This window comes from Cynocephalus volans, chromosome 3 (genome assembly GCF_027409185.1).
Source record: "Cynocephalus volans isolate mCynVol1 chromosome 3, mCynVol1.pri, whole genome shotgun sequence".
Lineage (NCBI taxonomy): Eukaryota > Metazoa > Chordata > Mammalia > Dermoptera > Cynocephalidae > Cynocephalus > Cynocephalus volans.
The window spans coordinates 24,822,799-24,836,524 of NC_084462.1; the positions used below are offsets into that span (position 1 = coordinate 24,822,799).

Consider the following 13,726-nt stretch of genomic DNA (forward strand, 5'->3'; position numbering starts at 1 on the left):
TCACAGAGCAAGTCCTTGGAGTGATATAGGAAGACCTTGGGTGAGAGCAAATGATGTTTTCCTAAAGATATCACAGAACAGGAGCAATTCTGCTTTCATTAACTGATGGCGGAAGCAGAGAGAGGCATTGGAAGACCTAAGATGGAAGCTTGAGTATGGGTGGCAGCTTGTTCACCCTTGTCACATCTTAGCTCTACCTTGACAATGTTTCCCCCCTCCACATTTCTTTTTCTATAATTCTATTGCAAATATATTATCTAAAAGTATATAAAGTTTACATGTAGTTTAAAAAAATAAAAATAATAAAATGATCACCCAGATCTCTAGTCCCCAGCTCAAGAAGCAAATGGTGCTGTAGAAGCCCCTTGTGTTCTTCTCTCCAACCCTATACCACAGTCCCCTTACCACCCACCACTGAAGTGAATTTTGTGTTAATTATTCTCTTGTATTTCATTATGTTACCACTGATGAATGTGTTCCTTAGTTTATGTAAATGAATCATTCTTTAGTTTTCTGTGACTTATTTCAGTTAGCATTGTTTGAGATTCATCCATATTGATATGGGCTGTAGATTTTTATAATATTTAGAAAAGTATTTTAAAATTTCAAACATGGAGTTTTGCTACTTATGTTTTTGTTATTTGATTTCTATCTTTATTACGTTGTAGTCAGAGAATGTGGTCTTTGAAATTTATAGAGACTTAGCTTTATGATGTAGTATTTGGTCAATTTCCAAAACTGATTGTACAGGTGCTTGAAGAGCATGTGTGTTGTCCAATTGTTGGGGACAGTGTTCTCTTGGGTGGGATTGAAAGTGTTAAATATTATACTAGTTTGATGTTTTTACTGTTTTTTTAATTTTGGTCTGTGTGATATGTTACAGAGAAAGGTATGCTAAAATCTGTGAAGGTGACTTTTTCACTTCTTTTTTATTCATGCCCCTATTTGCCTTAAATATTTTGAGACTTTGTTATTTGCATATAGGTTTAGAATTGGTATATTTTCCTGGCAAAGCTTTTATTGTTACATATACTTCCCCCAAAATGTTTCATTTGATATTACTATATCTACACTAGCTTTATTTTTTGGTATTTGCCTAGTATCTTTTTCTCTTACTTTCAATCTTTCTAAGTATGTTTGGGGTCTATATTAGTCCGTTTCCATTGCTTATAACAAGATTCCTGAAACTGGGTAGTTTATAAAGAAATTTATTTCTTACAGGTTTGGTGTCTGGGAAGTCCACAGTCCAGAGTGTACATCTGGCGAGGGCCTTCTGAGTGGGAACTCTACAGGGTCCTGTATCAATAGCAACATTGTCTAGTACAGTATCCACTAGCCACATGACTGTTGAGCACTTGAAATGTGGCTAGTGTGGCTGAGAAACTGGATTTTTAATTTTTGATTTAATTTTAATAACCTCATATGGCTAGGGGCTAACGTATTTGTGAAGATCTCATTTATAAATGTTGTGTTTGGAAGTGTTAAATGCAAATCCTTTGTAGGTTATCTTTTTGATTTGACTGTTTTCAAGACTTTTTTTGCTTTTGTGTTTTGAAGTTTTATAAGATGTTTATAGGTGTTCTTTTGTTATGTGTGAGTTCTGTTAGCTTTCTGGCTCTGAGGATTGGCTTCCTTCAACAAGTATAGAAAATTCCTTTCTTTTTTAAAAAAATTTTTATTGAATCAAAATTGATTATACGTATTTTGGGGGTTCAACATTGAGATATATTGATCAAAACAATATTACTAGCATATATATTGTTACAAATCGTAATTATTCTTTATGCCCTTGTTCAGTCTCTCCCCATCCCCTTGTCCCTCCCGCCTCCCCCATCTAATTACCCTAGATTTCTTCTCTCCTTCTGAAAGAATATTGCCTCTTGTTCATATTATTATTTTCTGGAATTCAGTTAGACATCATTAGAACTTCTCACTCTGTTTCAGTTCTCCATGTCTCTTAATATCTCTTTATTATTTCCAACCGTTAGTCTCTCTGGGCTGCATTTTGGGTAATTTCACTGACTTCCAGTTCACTAATCTTCTGTTCTGTTTTATCCATTCTGCTTTAAATCCATCCATTGAAGTTTGAATTTTTATTTATCATATTTTTCACTTACACAAATTTTGTTTGGCCCATTTTCAAATTTGATTGTTATTTGTTTCTAATTTCAGGCCCCTCTTTTATTTCTTAAATCATGTTAAACATAATCATTTTATAATATGTGATAACTTCAAAGTCTTTGAGAATATAATTCTGTTGTTTGTTTTTTCTTTCTTTTTCTTTTTCTTTTCTTTTTTTTTTTTTTTTTTTGTGGCTGGCCGGTATGGTGATCCGAACCTTTGGCCTGGTATTACCAGCACCATGCTCTAACCAAGTGAGCTAACCAGCCAGCCCTGTTTTTTTTCTATTTCTTACTTTAAGTGCCTTGTTTCTTTAAATATGTTTTACTAGGTTTTGCTGTGAGCTACTCATTTTCCCTGGAGCTCTATGTGTTGGAATTCTTTGGGGCCTCGGTTGAGGTGGGTTTTTAAGAGAGGAACCTGCATTTGCTTCTGTCAGTTCCCAAGTGACACTTCAGAATCACTTTTAATTAAATTCTCTGATTGAGATTATTCTGATGATATAGGTGGTGTGAATCTGGACTGCAGATCCAGACCTGAGGTCTGGCTATGAACTCTCAAGGGAGAATTCCTTTTTTTTTTTTTTTTTCCATCCGCCCCACACTAAGATCATAACAAGCTAGTTTTCTTGCTGTTCCTCGTATGCCCCATAGGTTTATTTTTTATTCTTGTGTTCACGCGGATGTGACTTTGCAGGACCCAGCTTTGTGTAGGAATCTCATCTTAGACTGCTCTTCTTGGAAAGACTTTAAGCTCTACCTCCTATGCTCTGCACTCCATGCAGCCATTTGGACACAAAGTCAAGGTCCTCGGGGTTTAATGAAGCCCTCAGGGCAAAAGTTAGCTTACTTATCTCCCGGGGTTGCTACCTTCACCTCATTTTTGGCCTTTATAGAATTCTCCCTTTCATTCTAGTTCAGCAGTACATTTTAAAAGATGTTTTTAATATTTTAATCAGAAGTTTAGATGCTTCAATTGGGAGATCATATAGGATTTTTATTCTGTCATATTGCCAGAAATATAAATCATCCACATTTTCCCCCCTAGTCTTTGGTGGATGAATGGCTGGATAGCTACAAGCAAGACCAAGATGCAGGATTCCTGGAGCTCGTTAACTTTTTCATCCGATCTTGTGGATGTAAAGGTGAGGAAACTCCTACCCCTTTCTAATCTTTTGCTCCAATGTTATGATACTTTTCCCCATTTAGATGAGTAGGATTAGACTTTTCCTAAATAAGGTGAAACATAGAAAAAGTCTTACTTATTTAACTATGGTTTTGATTGGTAAATAAGGGAAGTGATCCAGTTGGGAACTATGTTGGTTTGGGGGCAAGACCCTTTTGGGAAAAATAATTACAATTATGTGATGATACTGATATTCACAAATTTGAAAATGGGTCATCACACACCCTTTAGTCTTCCTATATGAAATAATCTCTAATTTTTTCGCTCCTGTTTCTCAGCCATTTCACATGTATTTCTCTTCTGAAGCTGTGAAGCCCCCAAATCTCCAGATGCCATGGCTTAATTAATTGGGGCAAATAGTCTCAGTCAGTTTGTATTATAAGAATCTAGCATTGGCCTAGTTTTATTGCTTTCTTTGTTTCTCTGTTTATTTGGGGTGTTTTTAAACCATTGTTTTCCACTGCTTGATTCGTTTGGGTGTTCTAGAGAGGTTGCCTTATAGCAGATACACATTTGGATAGTGGCAGACTTATGACTAAGATTCAAATCTTCTGAGTCCCCCCCCAAGCTCTTTTCATTAGGTCTCCTAGCTCATCTTTAGTGTAAGTGATCTCCATGTCCTGTTATTTTCCTTGTAAGTACCTCATCTCTATTCTTCAGGCACTGTGACCCCCGAGATGTTCAAGAAGATGTCCAACTCAGAGATCATTCAGCACCTAACAGAACAGTTTAATGAGGTGGAAGAAGACAACCAGGATTTTCTTGCCCTTCTTATTTTGAAACACAAGGGCCATTACTCCCTTCTTTCTGATTCTGAGAAATAGAGTATCTTTTAGAAGGATGAGTTCAATCTCTTGGGGGTAAAAGGGACCCATATATATTATGTGAATATGCCTCCAGAGTTGGAGAGAATAACAGGAAATGAGGTTGTAACAAAGATACATTTTTACTATACTGTCGTGTTTTGACATCTAAGTCCCTATGGCTTCATGGACCTGGTAATAACTTTCCCATTCTTTTCACAAACCCTTCTGTAGGACTCAGGGAACTATCCCCTGACAGCTCCAGGTGCATCCTGGAAGAAGTTCCAGGGCAGCTTCTGTGAGTTTGTGAGAACGTTGGTCTGTCAGTGCCAGTACAGCCTCCTCTATGATGGCTTCCCTATGGACAACCTCATCTCCCTGCTCACTGGCCTCTCAGACTCCCAAGTTCGTGCCTTCCGTCACACTAGCACCCTAGCTGGTGAGCACTCATTTTTACTCTGTGGCTGTTCTCCTGGGGGTTGGTAGGCCTTTCCTCTGTTCTCTAGTTCTGGATCTTCTTTCCCACCTACATCTTAGCTCTTTACTTCAAGGCCGTGCTGCTTTTATCCCAGACCTCAATCCAGTTTCTTACTAGTGGAATTTTGGAAAGGGGTGGATCACAGTAACAATTTCCAGCCTTAATATCTTTCTTATACCTCATCACTAGGAATATGCTAAGGGTTAAAAGAAGGCCAAAAGAGTTGGGGAGAAATTCCCACCCCAGTTCAGGCAGTCTTAAGATCTTAGGTTACCTTGCTCTAGGTTTTTATTTCACTGCCTTTTTTCCTTCTGTTTTGAACCTGTCCTCCCTCCTCTGACTTAAGTTATAATTTCCTTATCTTGTTTTTTGGGACTCAAAGCCATGAAACTGATGACCTCCTTGGTAAGAGTTGCCCTCCAGCTAAGTATGCACAAAGACAACAATCAGCGTCAATATGAGGCTGAACGAAACAAGGAGCCAAGGCAGAGAGCACCTGAGCGTCTGGAAAGCCTTTTGGAGAAACGCAAAGAGGTGAGGAACGTTCCCTGCCTCTTCCCTCGTCTCTCCCTGCTTCCATCCACTGCTACTGCAGGCCACCTTATCAAAGCCCCAGGCAACCTTTTATATCATAACTCGTGGAGTCTGGCAATAGTTTAACAGACCCATCCTGTCAGTGGTCATTATGTGCTCATCTTGTTTCTGCATGTGAGCTCAATAAATTGTCTAATTTAGAGTGAACTTAGAGTTTTCTGTGTTTCCACTTTTGTTCAGTTTCCATTTGTTTACATTCTTTATCAGAAGTGTTTTAAGTGCTGTACCTGTATGTTGTGCAAGGAGTTAAATTTTGACTTTCTGTTATTTGTACAGTGTGTAAGTCACCACAGAAGTACTGAAGGCTAACCACTGACAAAGGAGGTCAGGATTTCAGGGAGTGGAAAGAGCACAGGCCTTCTAGTCACTCCTGGTTTTAAATTCTGTTCCAGTTAGCTACTAGCTCCATGACCATATGTAACCTCTCTAAGCTTCAGTTTCCTTTTCTTTAAAAAGGGGATAGGTTCACCTTTTTGTGAATAATAAATTAGATGATGAGTAAATTGCCTAGCCTGGCACACCATAGGTATTTGCTTTATTTCCTTTTAAACTTAAAGAAGACCACTGGAGGACATAGCCCTGGGAAAATCTTTCATACTGATTAAACCTTCAAATAGCTGTGTCTATCATGAGACTAACACTGATGTTTTCTCCCTCTCTTAGTATCTGACATTCCCTCACCATGAGCCTGGCAGGACTCACTGTGTCTAACTGTACCAATTGGCTGTTTCCCTAGCCGTCAAAAGATCTCTTCTGTGTTAAAGCGTTAAAGAAGGGAATTTTCTACTTTCCTCATTCTCTTTGGCTGTTTTTTACCGTCAGGATGATCATAAAAGCTTATGTGTATAATAGGTCTATACTGGATCTTAAATTATGTGCACTAGTATGAATTCTTTTTTTTTTTTTTTTTTACTTTTTTGGGCTCTTGCTTTAATTCTCATTCACCCTTTTTATCTTTAATCTCTCCCTCACAACTGTTTTTTCTTCCCACTTACAAATATATATAGGCCCTTGAATCTTTCTTTCACTTTGCTCTTCTGTGATCTACTCTATTTCTTTCTTTTTTTCCCCTTACTTCCTTAGTGTCCAACTGACTAAATCCTTTTTGCTACCTAGCTTCTACACCCATTTTTATTTGAAATTATTCTCTCCAAACCAGTGACTTCCTAATTCCTATAGCCAGTAGCCTTTTCTCAATCTCCCTTTTCCAAATTACTGAAGAATTTGTTTACTGATGACCCACCTTTCCTCCTTCCCTCCCTCTTCTTCCTTCCGTTCTTTCCTTTGAATGTGAATATTTCAAACATTCAGAAAAGTAGAGACTTTGGTGCTGGCCTGTTAGCTCAGTTGGTTAGAGCACAGAAAAGTAGAGACATTGGTATAATGAACATCATATACACATTATCTAGATTTAACAACTAATGTTTCACCGTATTTTTTTTATCTTTTTTCCTTTTGCTGTTCTACAGTACATTATGTATATATTGCTACTTCAACCCTAAAGATTTAAGAATGTCTTCTAAAAAATAACATGTTCCTACATAATCCCAGTACCATCTCCACATCCCCCCAAAATAACAATGACTCCCTAATATTTTCTAATTCTAATTCATATTTAAACTTCCCCATTTGTCCCCCACATGCCTTCTCTATCTGGTTAATTCCAACTAGGATTTAATTAAGGACTGTACATTGCATTTGGTTGTTGTGTTTCTTTTCTATTCTTTAAGTAGAATGTCTGCCTCCCCCCATTTTTTCCTAATATATTGATTTATTGAAGAGGTCGGGTTAGTTGTCATAGAGAATGTTCCCTTTCTCCTTTTAATTCTATTTCCTTGGTATCTATTGTTCATCTATTCCGGGGTTTCTCGACAATGGCACTGTTGACATTGGGGGACTGTCCTGGCATTGTAGGATGTTTAGCAGCATTTCTGGCTTCTATGAGGATACTTCAAAAAGTTTCTGGAAAGATTTATATTATCTCTCAATTCTTTTTTGTTTTTAAAGATGACCAGTAAGGGAATCTTAACCCTTGACTTGGTGTTGTCAGCACCACACTCTCCGAAGTGAGCTAACCAGCCATCCCTATATAAGGACCTAAACCCATGGCCTTGGTTGTATCAGCACCACACTCTCCCAAGTGAGCCACAGGCTGGCCCAGTTATTATCTCTCAATTCTATTTTTTCACAAACTTTTTGAAGTACCCTTGTATCTACTAGCCCTAACACATAGTACCCTTCCCTTCCCCCTCCCCAAGTTGTGATAACCAAAAATATCTTCAGACATTGCTAAATGTCCATTGGGGGACAAAATTGCCCTCAATTGAGAAACCACTGATCTAATTCTCCTTCTTCTCTTTTTTGCTTGTTCTACTTCTCCTATCAAACTGCATTTATTAATTAGTTTTCCTAGGTAGTTTTAAGTCAAAAACATATATAATTACCAGCTCAGGCTTCTGAATAGCCAGAATAACCACATACAGTGGTGACAGTTTTTACCAAACACAAACAAATCTCCGTGGCATTAGCTGACTGTACAGCTTCTTCCAGAATTAGAAGGTTTAGAAGGGAACATAGGATACTGGGGATTCACACTGTGTCCTGTAATAAATAGGAAGTAGGTGAAAGTTGTACATTTCTATATCTTTGTGGCCTTATGCTGTTGGGCATGAAAGAGATTGACCGGTTCCTCCCTGTTCTTCAGCTCGAAGAGCATCAAGAGGAGATTGAGGGGATGATGAATGCCCTCTTCAGGGGTGTGTTTGTACATCGGTACAGGTGAGTTAATGGGCTCCTCTCATTGAAGCAACTGGTCCTTGGTTATGGAGTCTGTAGAAATGACAAAGCCCTTCTAACCCTGAGTTATTTGGTTAGTCCCAGAACTAATGCAGCTGGAGTGAAAACTCTAACAATAAATGTTTAAGTTAGTAAGATTTAGTTTCTCCCCACCTACAAAAGATCCTATAAGCTTCTCTGGGAGAGAAAATAAGAGGACAAGGCATTGCTGAGTATTCTCCCACTTTGCCCAAGATCCGCCCCTGCACCCATATTTTGGGGGTTGGATACTTGAGAGGACAAAGGCAGAGCCTTCTGAGGGATGTATGTGGCTCAGCAAGCCTTTTCCTAGCCCAGCCTGCTGTTTCACTGTGCTAAGGGCAGGGGGATTTTAAACTATTTAAAAGAGTGGTAGAATTAAGTTAAGAAAGGGTATCTATAGTTATTTCTAACTCTTTCCTAAGTGTCAACTTCTGCCTTTGCAGAACCTTTCAGCTGATTTCAAAATCAGCTTTGAAAAGGGGTGTGGAGGATAAGATTACAACAGGGTTAGTTCAACTGTTTTATGGGCTGGTTACAGAAAGAAGATGTTTACTTTTTTATATATTTTTACATTGGGAGGAGGAAATGAAAGGCATGGTATGTGGTGTTTTGTGATGAAAATAAATTCTTCTATGAGAGGGAGCTATCTTGTAGGATGGAAAGTGAGTTTGGAGAGAAAGCAATAAGTCGATTTATCTCTGTGTGTCTAGGGATGTTCTTCCTGAGATCCGTGCTATCTGCATAGAGGAAATTGGGTGTTGGATGCAAAGCTACAGTATCTCTTTCCTCACTGACAGCTATTTAAAATATATTGGCTGGACCCTGCATGATAAGGTGGGAGTCTAGTCAGTCTCCTTTTCCCTGCTCCCCTCATCCTCTTCCCTGCCCTAGGACACTTCAGCTTTTCCTTTTTCTGCCACTTAGGTATTTTCACCTAGTGAGCAGTGGTCAACCCATCAAGGCACTGAACTTTGGAACTCCCCCAGTACTGATGAGGGTAGGATAAAGTAGAAGAAGGAAAGACACATCCATAAGATAGAATGCCTCAAAACCTGAGGTGGAAGGAGAAAGACTTTCCTATGAAAAAGCAGGAAAGTTATTGATGGATTGGTAATATAAGTGCTAGGGATAGCCAAAGGATCCTTTTCATCATGACTGCTAAATTCTCCTGTCATGCTTTGGTTTTTTAAGTAAGAAGACAGCTGTTCATTGTTTCTGACATCTCAGAGTCCTCAGTATAGAGGACAACCAGGCCCAAAATGAGTAATCTAAAAGGGAAGTATGGAGGATCAGTGGGGGTGAGTAGTGGAGTAATTAGTCCTATTTTCATTCTCCTGGTTTTCCCTCCCCAACAGCACCGGGAAGTCCGTCTGAAGTGCCTGAAGGCTCTGAAAGGGCTATACAGCAACCGGGACCTAACTGCACGTTTGGAGCTCTTCACCAGCCGCTTCAAGGTAGAACTGGATGGTGCTGCTTTGCTCAGATTTTTGTTGTGGTTCCCATTTCCCCCACCTTGTTATCTTTCCATTTCTGTTGCTCTTAAACATCTTTAGCTATCCCAGCATCTGCTTCCATGCCCTCTCTTTAGGAATCTCTCAAATTCTAAGAGAATGTGATGTTTTGGAATGGGTGCAATAAGATATTGAGCGATGTTCTCCCTCCTGCAGGAACGGATGGTTTCCATGGTCATGGACAGAGAGTACGATGTGGCTGTGGAGGCCATCAGGTTGCTAATACTTATCCTCAAGTGAGTCCTGGAAAGTGGGGAGGCAAGCGTCTCAGACTTCTACCTCTCCAGCATTGGGCAGGCACTGAGTCCTATCCCTCTACCACCTACCTGTTGTAGGTTGACTCTTATGTGCAGGTTGAAAGACAGAGGTCAGTCATGAGTTGCATGAGCTCAAGGGGGCAAATGTTCCCATCTTCTCTAACTCTCCAAACTGTCTTCCATTCTTCATTTAAAAGTTCTCTCTAACTTATGTCTTTGTTGTTTTTGCCTCTTTGTTTGTATCCTTGGTGTTGTAGAAGACAATATCTATATCCCTACACTCTTTCTCCTTTTCTCTTGCCAGGAACATGGAAGGGGTGCTGACAGACGAAGACTGTGAGAGCATCTACCCTGTTGTGTATGCCTCTAATCGAGCCCTAGCCTCTGCCGCAGGAGAGTTTCTGTACTGGAAGTGAGTGGAGCTCCTTTCCTGCATTTCTTTAACACCATCCTTTGTCGTTTTCTCCCCCTCAGCTGCTACTGCTCTGCCTAAAGACTCCCCATACCTACCAAAGTCTCTTGGTGTCACCTTTCTTCTGTCAGCTCTTTGGAGCTTTCCTGGGCTCTGCAGCTCTCTTTCCTTTATCATCTCCTTGGGCCATTTCTTCTGTCTGTAGTAACTATTGCATTCTTTATTTCTTCCCATGCTGTGCCCTTTCCTTGTGTCTATTCCACCAGGCTATTCTACCCTGAGTGTGAGACAAGAACAGTGGGTGGAAGAGAGCAACGCCGAAGTCCACATGCCCAGAGGACTTTCTTCCACCTTCTGCTGTCCTTCTTTGTGGAGAGTGAGGTGACATGTGGAAAGCAGATGTTTGGCTATTGTGCATAAGACCTACAAGTAGAGAAGGATGGGGGTGGGCACAGTAGGAAGGAGAGCACTGTTTAATCAATAACCACTTCCTAGCGTGTTTTAATGTGGCATTGGTGACTTACCATGCACCTTCTTCCACAGCTCCATGACCATGCTGCTTACTTAGTTGACAGCCTGTGGGACTGTGCAGGGTCTCAGCTGAAGGACTGGGAGAGTCTAACGAGCTTGCTGTTGGAGAAGGACCAGAGTGCGTGCCACATGGTAGCCAGGGAACCAGGGACCTGTTGTCTCCTAGTGTAAAATCAGGAGAAATTTCTAGCCTGACTTGTAAAAGGCAGCAGAGGTGACATGGCATGGGAGGACTTGGAGATGGAAGGTGGCCAATCTGTGATTCTCTTTTTTGATATTCCTGGCAACTCAGACCTGGACGACGTGCAGGAGAACACACTGATAGAAATCCTTGTGTCCAGTGCCCGGCAAGCTTCAGAGGGCCACCCACCAGTGGGGCGGGTCACTGGGAGGAAGGTATGACATGAGGGGCAGGTTGGGTAGGATAGTAGTATTAAATTGGAACAGGTACTGTCCATTCTTCAAGTCCTGGGTTAGGGTGCTCCTTCTGCCCCTCAAAGAATTCCATTTCCAGAAAAATAGGAATCTGGAGGGAACTGCTGAATTCTCTTTTCCTTCATGGAGAGATCATGGGGAGGAGGGATGCACACACACCCTCTGGACCCAGTGTTTCTCCATACTTTCCCCCACCCCCAAATGACTCTAATTCCAGGGCTTAACCCCTAAAGAGCGTAAGATCCAAGCTGATGACAAGGTGAAGCTGACTGAGCACCTCATCCCCCTGTTACCCCAACTCTTGGCCAAGGTAGAGCTGACCCACTGTTCAGTATAAGGGTGGGAGTGGGTGAGAGGAAATGGCCTCCGATGAGAGATGGCAGGAAGAATTAGCGATACATTAGCTAATAAGGAGGTCTCCCTCTCAATCATCACAGTTCTCAGCTGATGCGGAGAAGGTTGCTCCCCTGCTCCAGCTTCTCAACTATTTTGAACTCAACATCTATTGCACTAGACGCTTGGAGAAGGTGAGGAAGCAGGAAGATGTGTTTCCTATACCTTACTGCTCCCCTGCTAGTGCTGAGTTCTACTACCAGTATCTGGTTCTTTTCAAGAATCTGGGTTGCAGAAAAATCAATAAGCCTTTCCTTTCTTAGGCATCTTATCCTTGAAGTTTAATGTTTTCAACCCTATTTCTCATCTCCCCCAGCTCTACTCCTCTCTAGAAGGTTTGCCCTTCCTATTCTCTGCCCTCCAGCACTCTTTTCCCATCTTTTTTTCTCTCAGCATCTGGAGCTGCTCTTGCAGCAACTCCAGGAGGTGGTGGTGAAGCATGCAGAGCCAGCAGTGCTTGAGGCTGGAGCTCACGCCCTCTATCTGCTCTGTAATCCCAAGTTCACTTTCTTCAGCCGGGTTGACTTTGCCCGCAGCCAACTAGTGGATCTGCTGACCGACCGCTTCCAGCAAGAACTTGAAGAGCTGCTACAGGTGGGAGCTGGGGCCACATGATGGGACACCCCAAATGAGGGTGAGAGAAGGCCACAGAACAGGGAACAGGGACCAGTCAGTTCTTGGGAAAATCCTCTTGTGAGCTTTCTTTCTTTCTCAGTCGTCCTTCCTAGATGAGGATGAGGTATATAACCTGGCATCCACTTTGAAGCGCCTGTCTGCCTTCTACAAGTGAGCAGCTCCCCTCCTGCTTCCTCTCCTGTTTCTACTGGTATCTGTGGAATTGATCCCCTTCTGTTCTGTTCAGTTGTAATGTTTCCCTCTCTACCCACAAAGCGCTCATGACTTGACTCGCTGGGAGCTCTATGAGCCATGCTCCCGACTTCTCCGGAAGGCTGTGGACACAGGAGAAGTTCCTCATCAGGTAGGTAGACAGACTGGAGATGTGGAGGCAGAGGAGTTCTTATGGGCCTGTGTCTTAGGTGGCCACCTCTCCCAGGTCAGGTCAGTCCCAGGGTGTGGAGTGGACACAGGGAGTAGGATCAGATGGAGGCTGCTCTTCCCATTCCTCTCTTGGAAGGTGGACTATTCTTCCATTGCCTGAAAACAGCCATCTTCTCAGGTTTCTTGGGATTCAAGAATAATTGGTCAAGGGTTCTGATCCCCTTACTGGCCAGCCGCCAAACAAAACAAAAAAAAAGAATAATATTGAGGGGTTCTAGGAGAGGTGGCATTTCTGCATAGTATAGAAGCCTCTGAAGATTACCTGGAATGTCAGTTCTTTTCCACCAGTAAAGGAATTGGGTCTCCCCTGATATCATTTTCTCTTCTTCACTGCTGTGTGTGTGTCTGCATGTGTCTGCATGTCTGCCTCTCTGCCTCTCCCTCTCCCTCTCAATACCTTCCCCTCACTCTGCTGACCCAAATCTCATTTTTCTAACATTTTGTTGTTACAGGTGATCCTGCCAGCCTTGACTCTTGTCTATTTTTCCATTCTCTGGACATTAACCCACATTTCTGGATCAGGTACTTCCCAGGTGAGTATCAGTCTGAGTAGGGGAAACAGGCATGGAGGAGCCTGTGTCTTCATTCCTCCGCTTCAAGCTGCTGTCTCTACAGAAGCAGCTGTTGAGTTTGAAGGGCAGAATGGTGGCCTTCTGCGAACTCTGCCAGAGCTGTCTCTCAGATGTAGATCCTGCGATCCAGGAGCAGGTGAGCATTTACTCAAGTGGGAGCAAGGAGGCGAGTGTTCCCTGTGGTCTGAAGAGACCCTGTTCCAAGGAGAAATTAGTTGTGTTATTTCTGTCTTGGGGAATATTCAGTTCTTTTTAAGCATCCATTTTTTTCCACCCAACAGGCTTTTGTCTTATTAAGTGATCTGCTTCTCATCTTCAGCCCTCAGATGATTGTAGGGGGTCGCGATTTCCTTAGGCCCCTTGTCTTTTTTCCTGAAGCGACTCTCCAGTCTGAACTAGCCAGCTTCCTCATGGACCATGTCTTCATTCAGCCTGGAGACCTGGGCAGTGGTACAAAAACTCTATACCTGGGGCTCAGGAAGGGTTGGAGTTTGGGCCTGGCTCAGTATATATAGGGTAGGAAAGGAGGCCTAAGTCTGTGATTCTGTTCTGCATTTG

General features: G+C 41.8%; 1 protein-coding gene across 1 annotated transcript in view; it reads left to right on the plus strand.

Moving 5' to 3' along the window:
- STAG3 (STAG3 cohesin complex component) overlaps positions 1 to 13,726 on the plus strand; it is a 32,417-nt gene that overhangs the window by 2,188 nt on the left and 16,503 nt on the right. The window contains exons 5-24 of the mRNA XM_063089811.1: positions 3,169 to 3,265; positions 3,967 to 4,043; positions 4,344 to 4,548; positions 4,970 to 5,121; positions 7,886 to 7,959; positions 8,709 to 8,832; positions 9,354 to 9,452; positions 9,666 to 9,745; positions 10,071 to 10,178; positions 10,445 to 10,559; positions 10,722 to 10,827; positions 11,002 to 11,105; positions 11,362 to 11,454; positions 11,582 to 11,671; positions 11,931 to 12,131; positions 12,253 to 12,323; positions 12,429 to 12,516; positions 13,049 to 13,129; positions 13,212 to 13,304; positions 13,450 to 13,618. Coding sequence (XP_062945881.1) covers positions 3,169 to 3,265; positions 3,967 to 4,043; positions 4,344 to 4,548; positions 4,970 to 5,121; positions 7,886 to 7,959; positions 8,709 to 8,832; positions 9,354 to 9,452; positions 9,666 to 9,745; positions 10,071 to 10,178; positions 10,445 to 10,559; positions 10,722 to 10,827; positions 11,002 to 11,105; positions 11,362 to 11,454; positions 11,582 to 11,671; positions 11,931 to 12,131; positions 12,253 to 12,323; positions 12,429 to 12,516; positions 13,049 to 13,129; positions 13,212 to 13,304; positions 13,450 to 13,618 — 2,227 coding nt within the window. The remainder of the gene's footprint in view (positions 1 to 3,168; positions 3,266 to 3,966; positions 4,044 to 4,343; positions 4,549 to 4,969; positions 5,122 to 7,885; positions 7,960 to 8,708; positions 8,833 to 9,353; positions 9,453 to 9,665; positions 9,746 to 10,070; positions 10,179 to 10,444; positions 10,560 to 10,721; positions 10,828 to 11,001; positions 11,106 to 11,361; positions 11,455 to 11,581; positions 11,672 to 11,930; positions 12,132 to 12,252; positions 12,324 to 12,428; positions 12,517 to 13,048; positions 13,130 to 13,211; positions 13,305 to 13,449; positions 13,619 to 13,726) is intronic.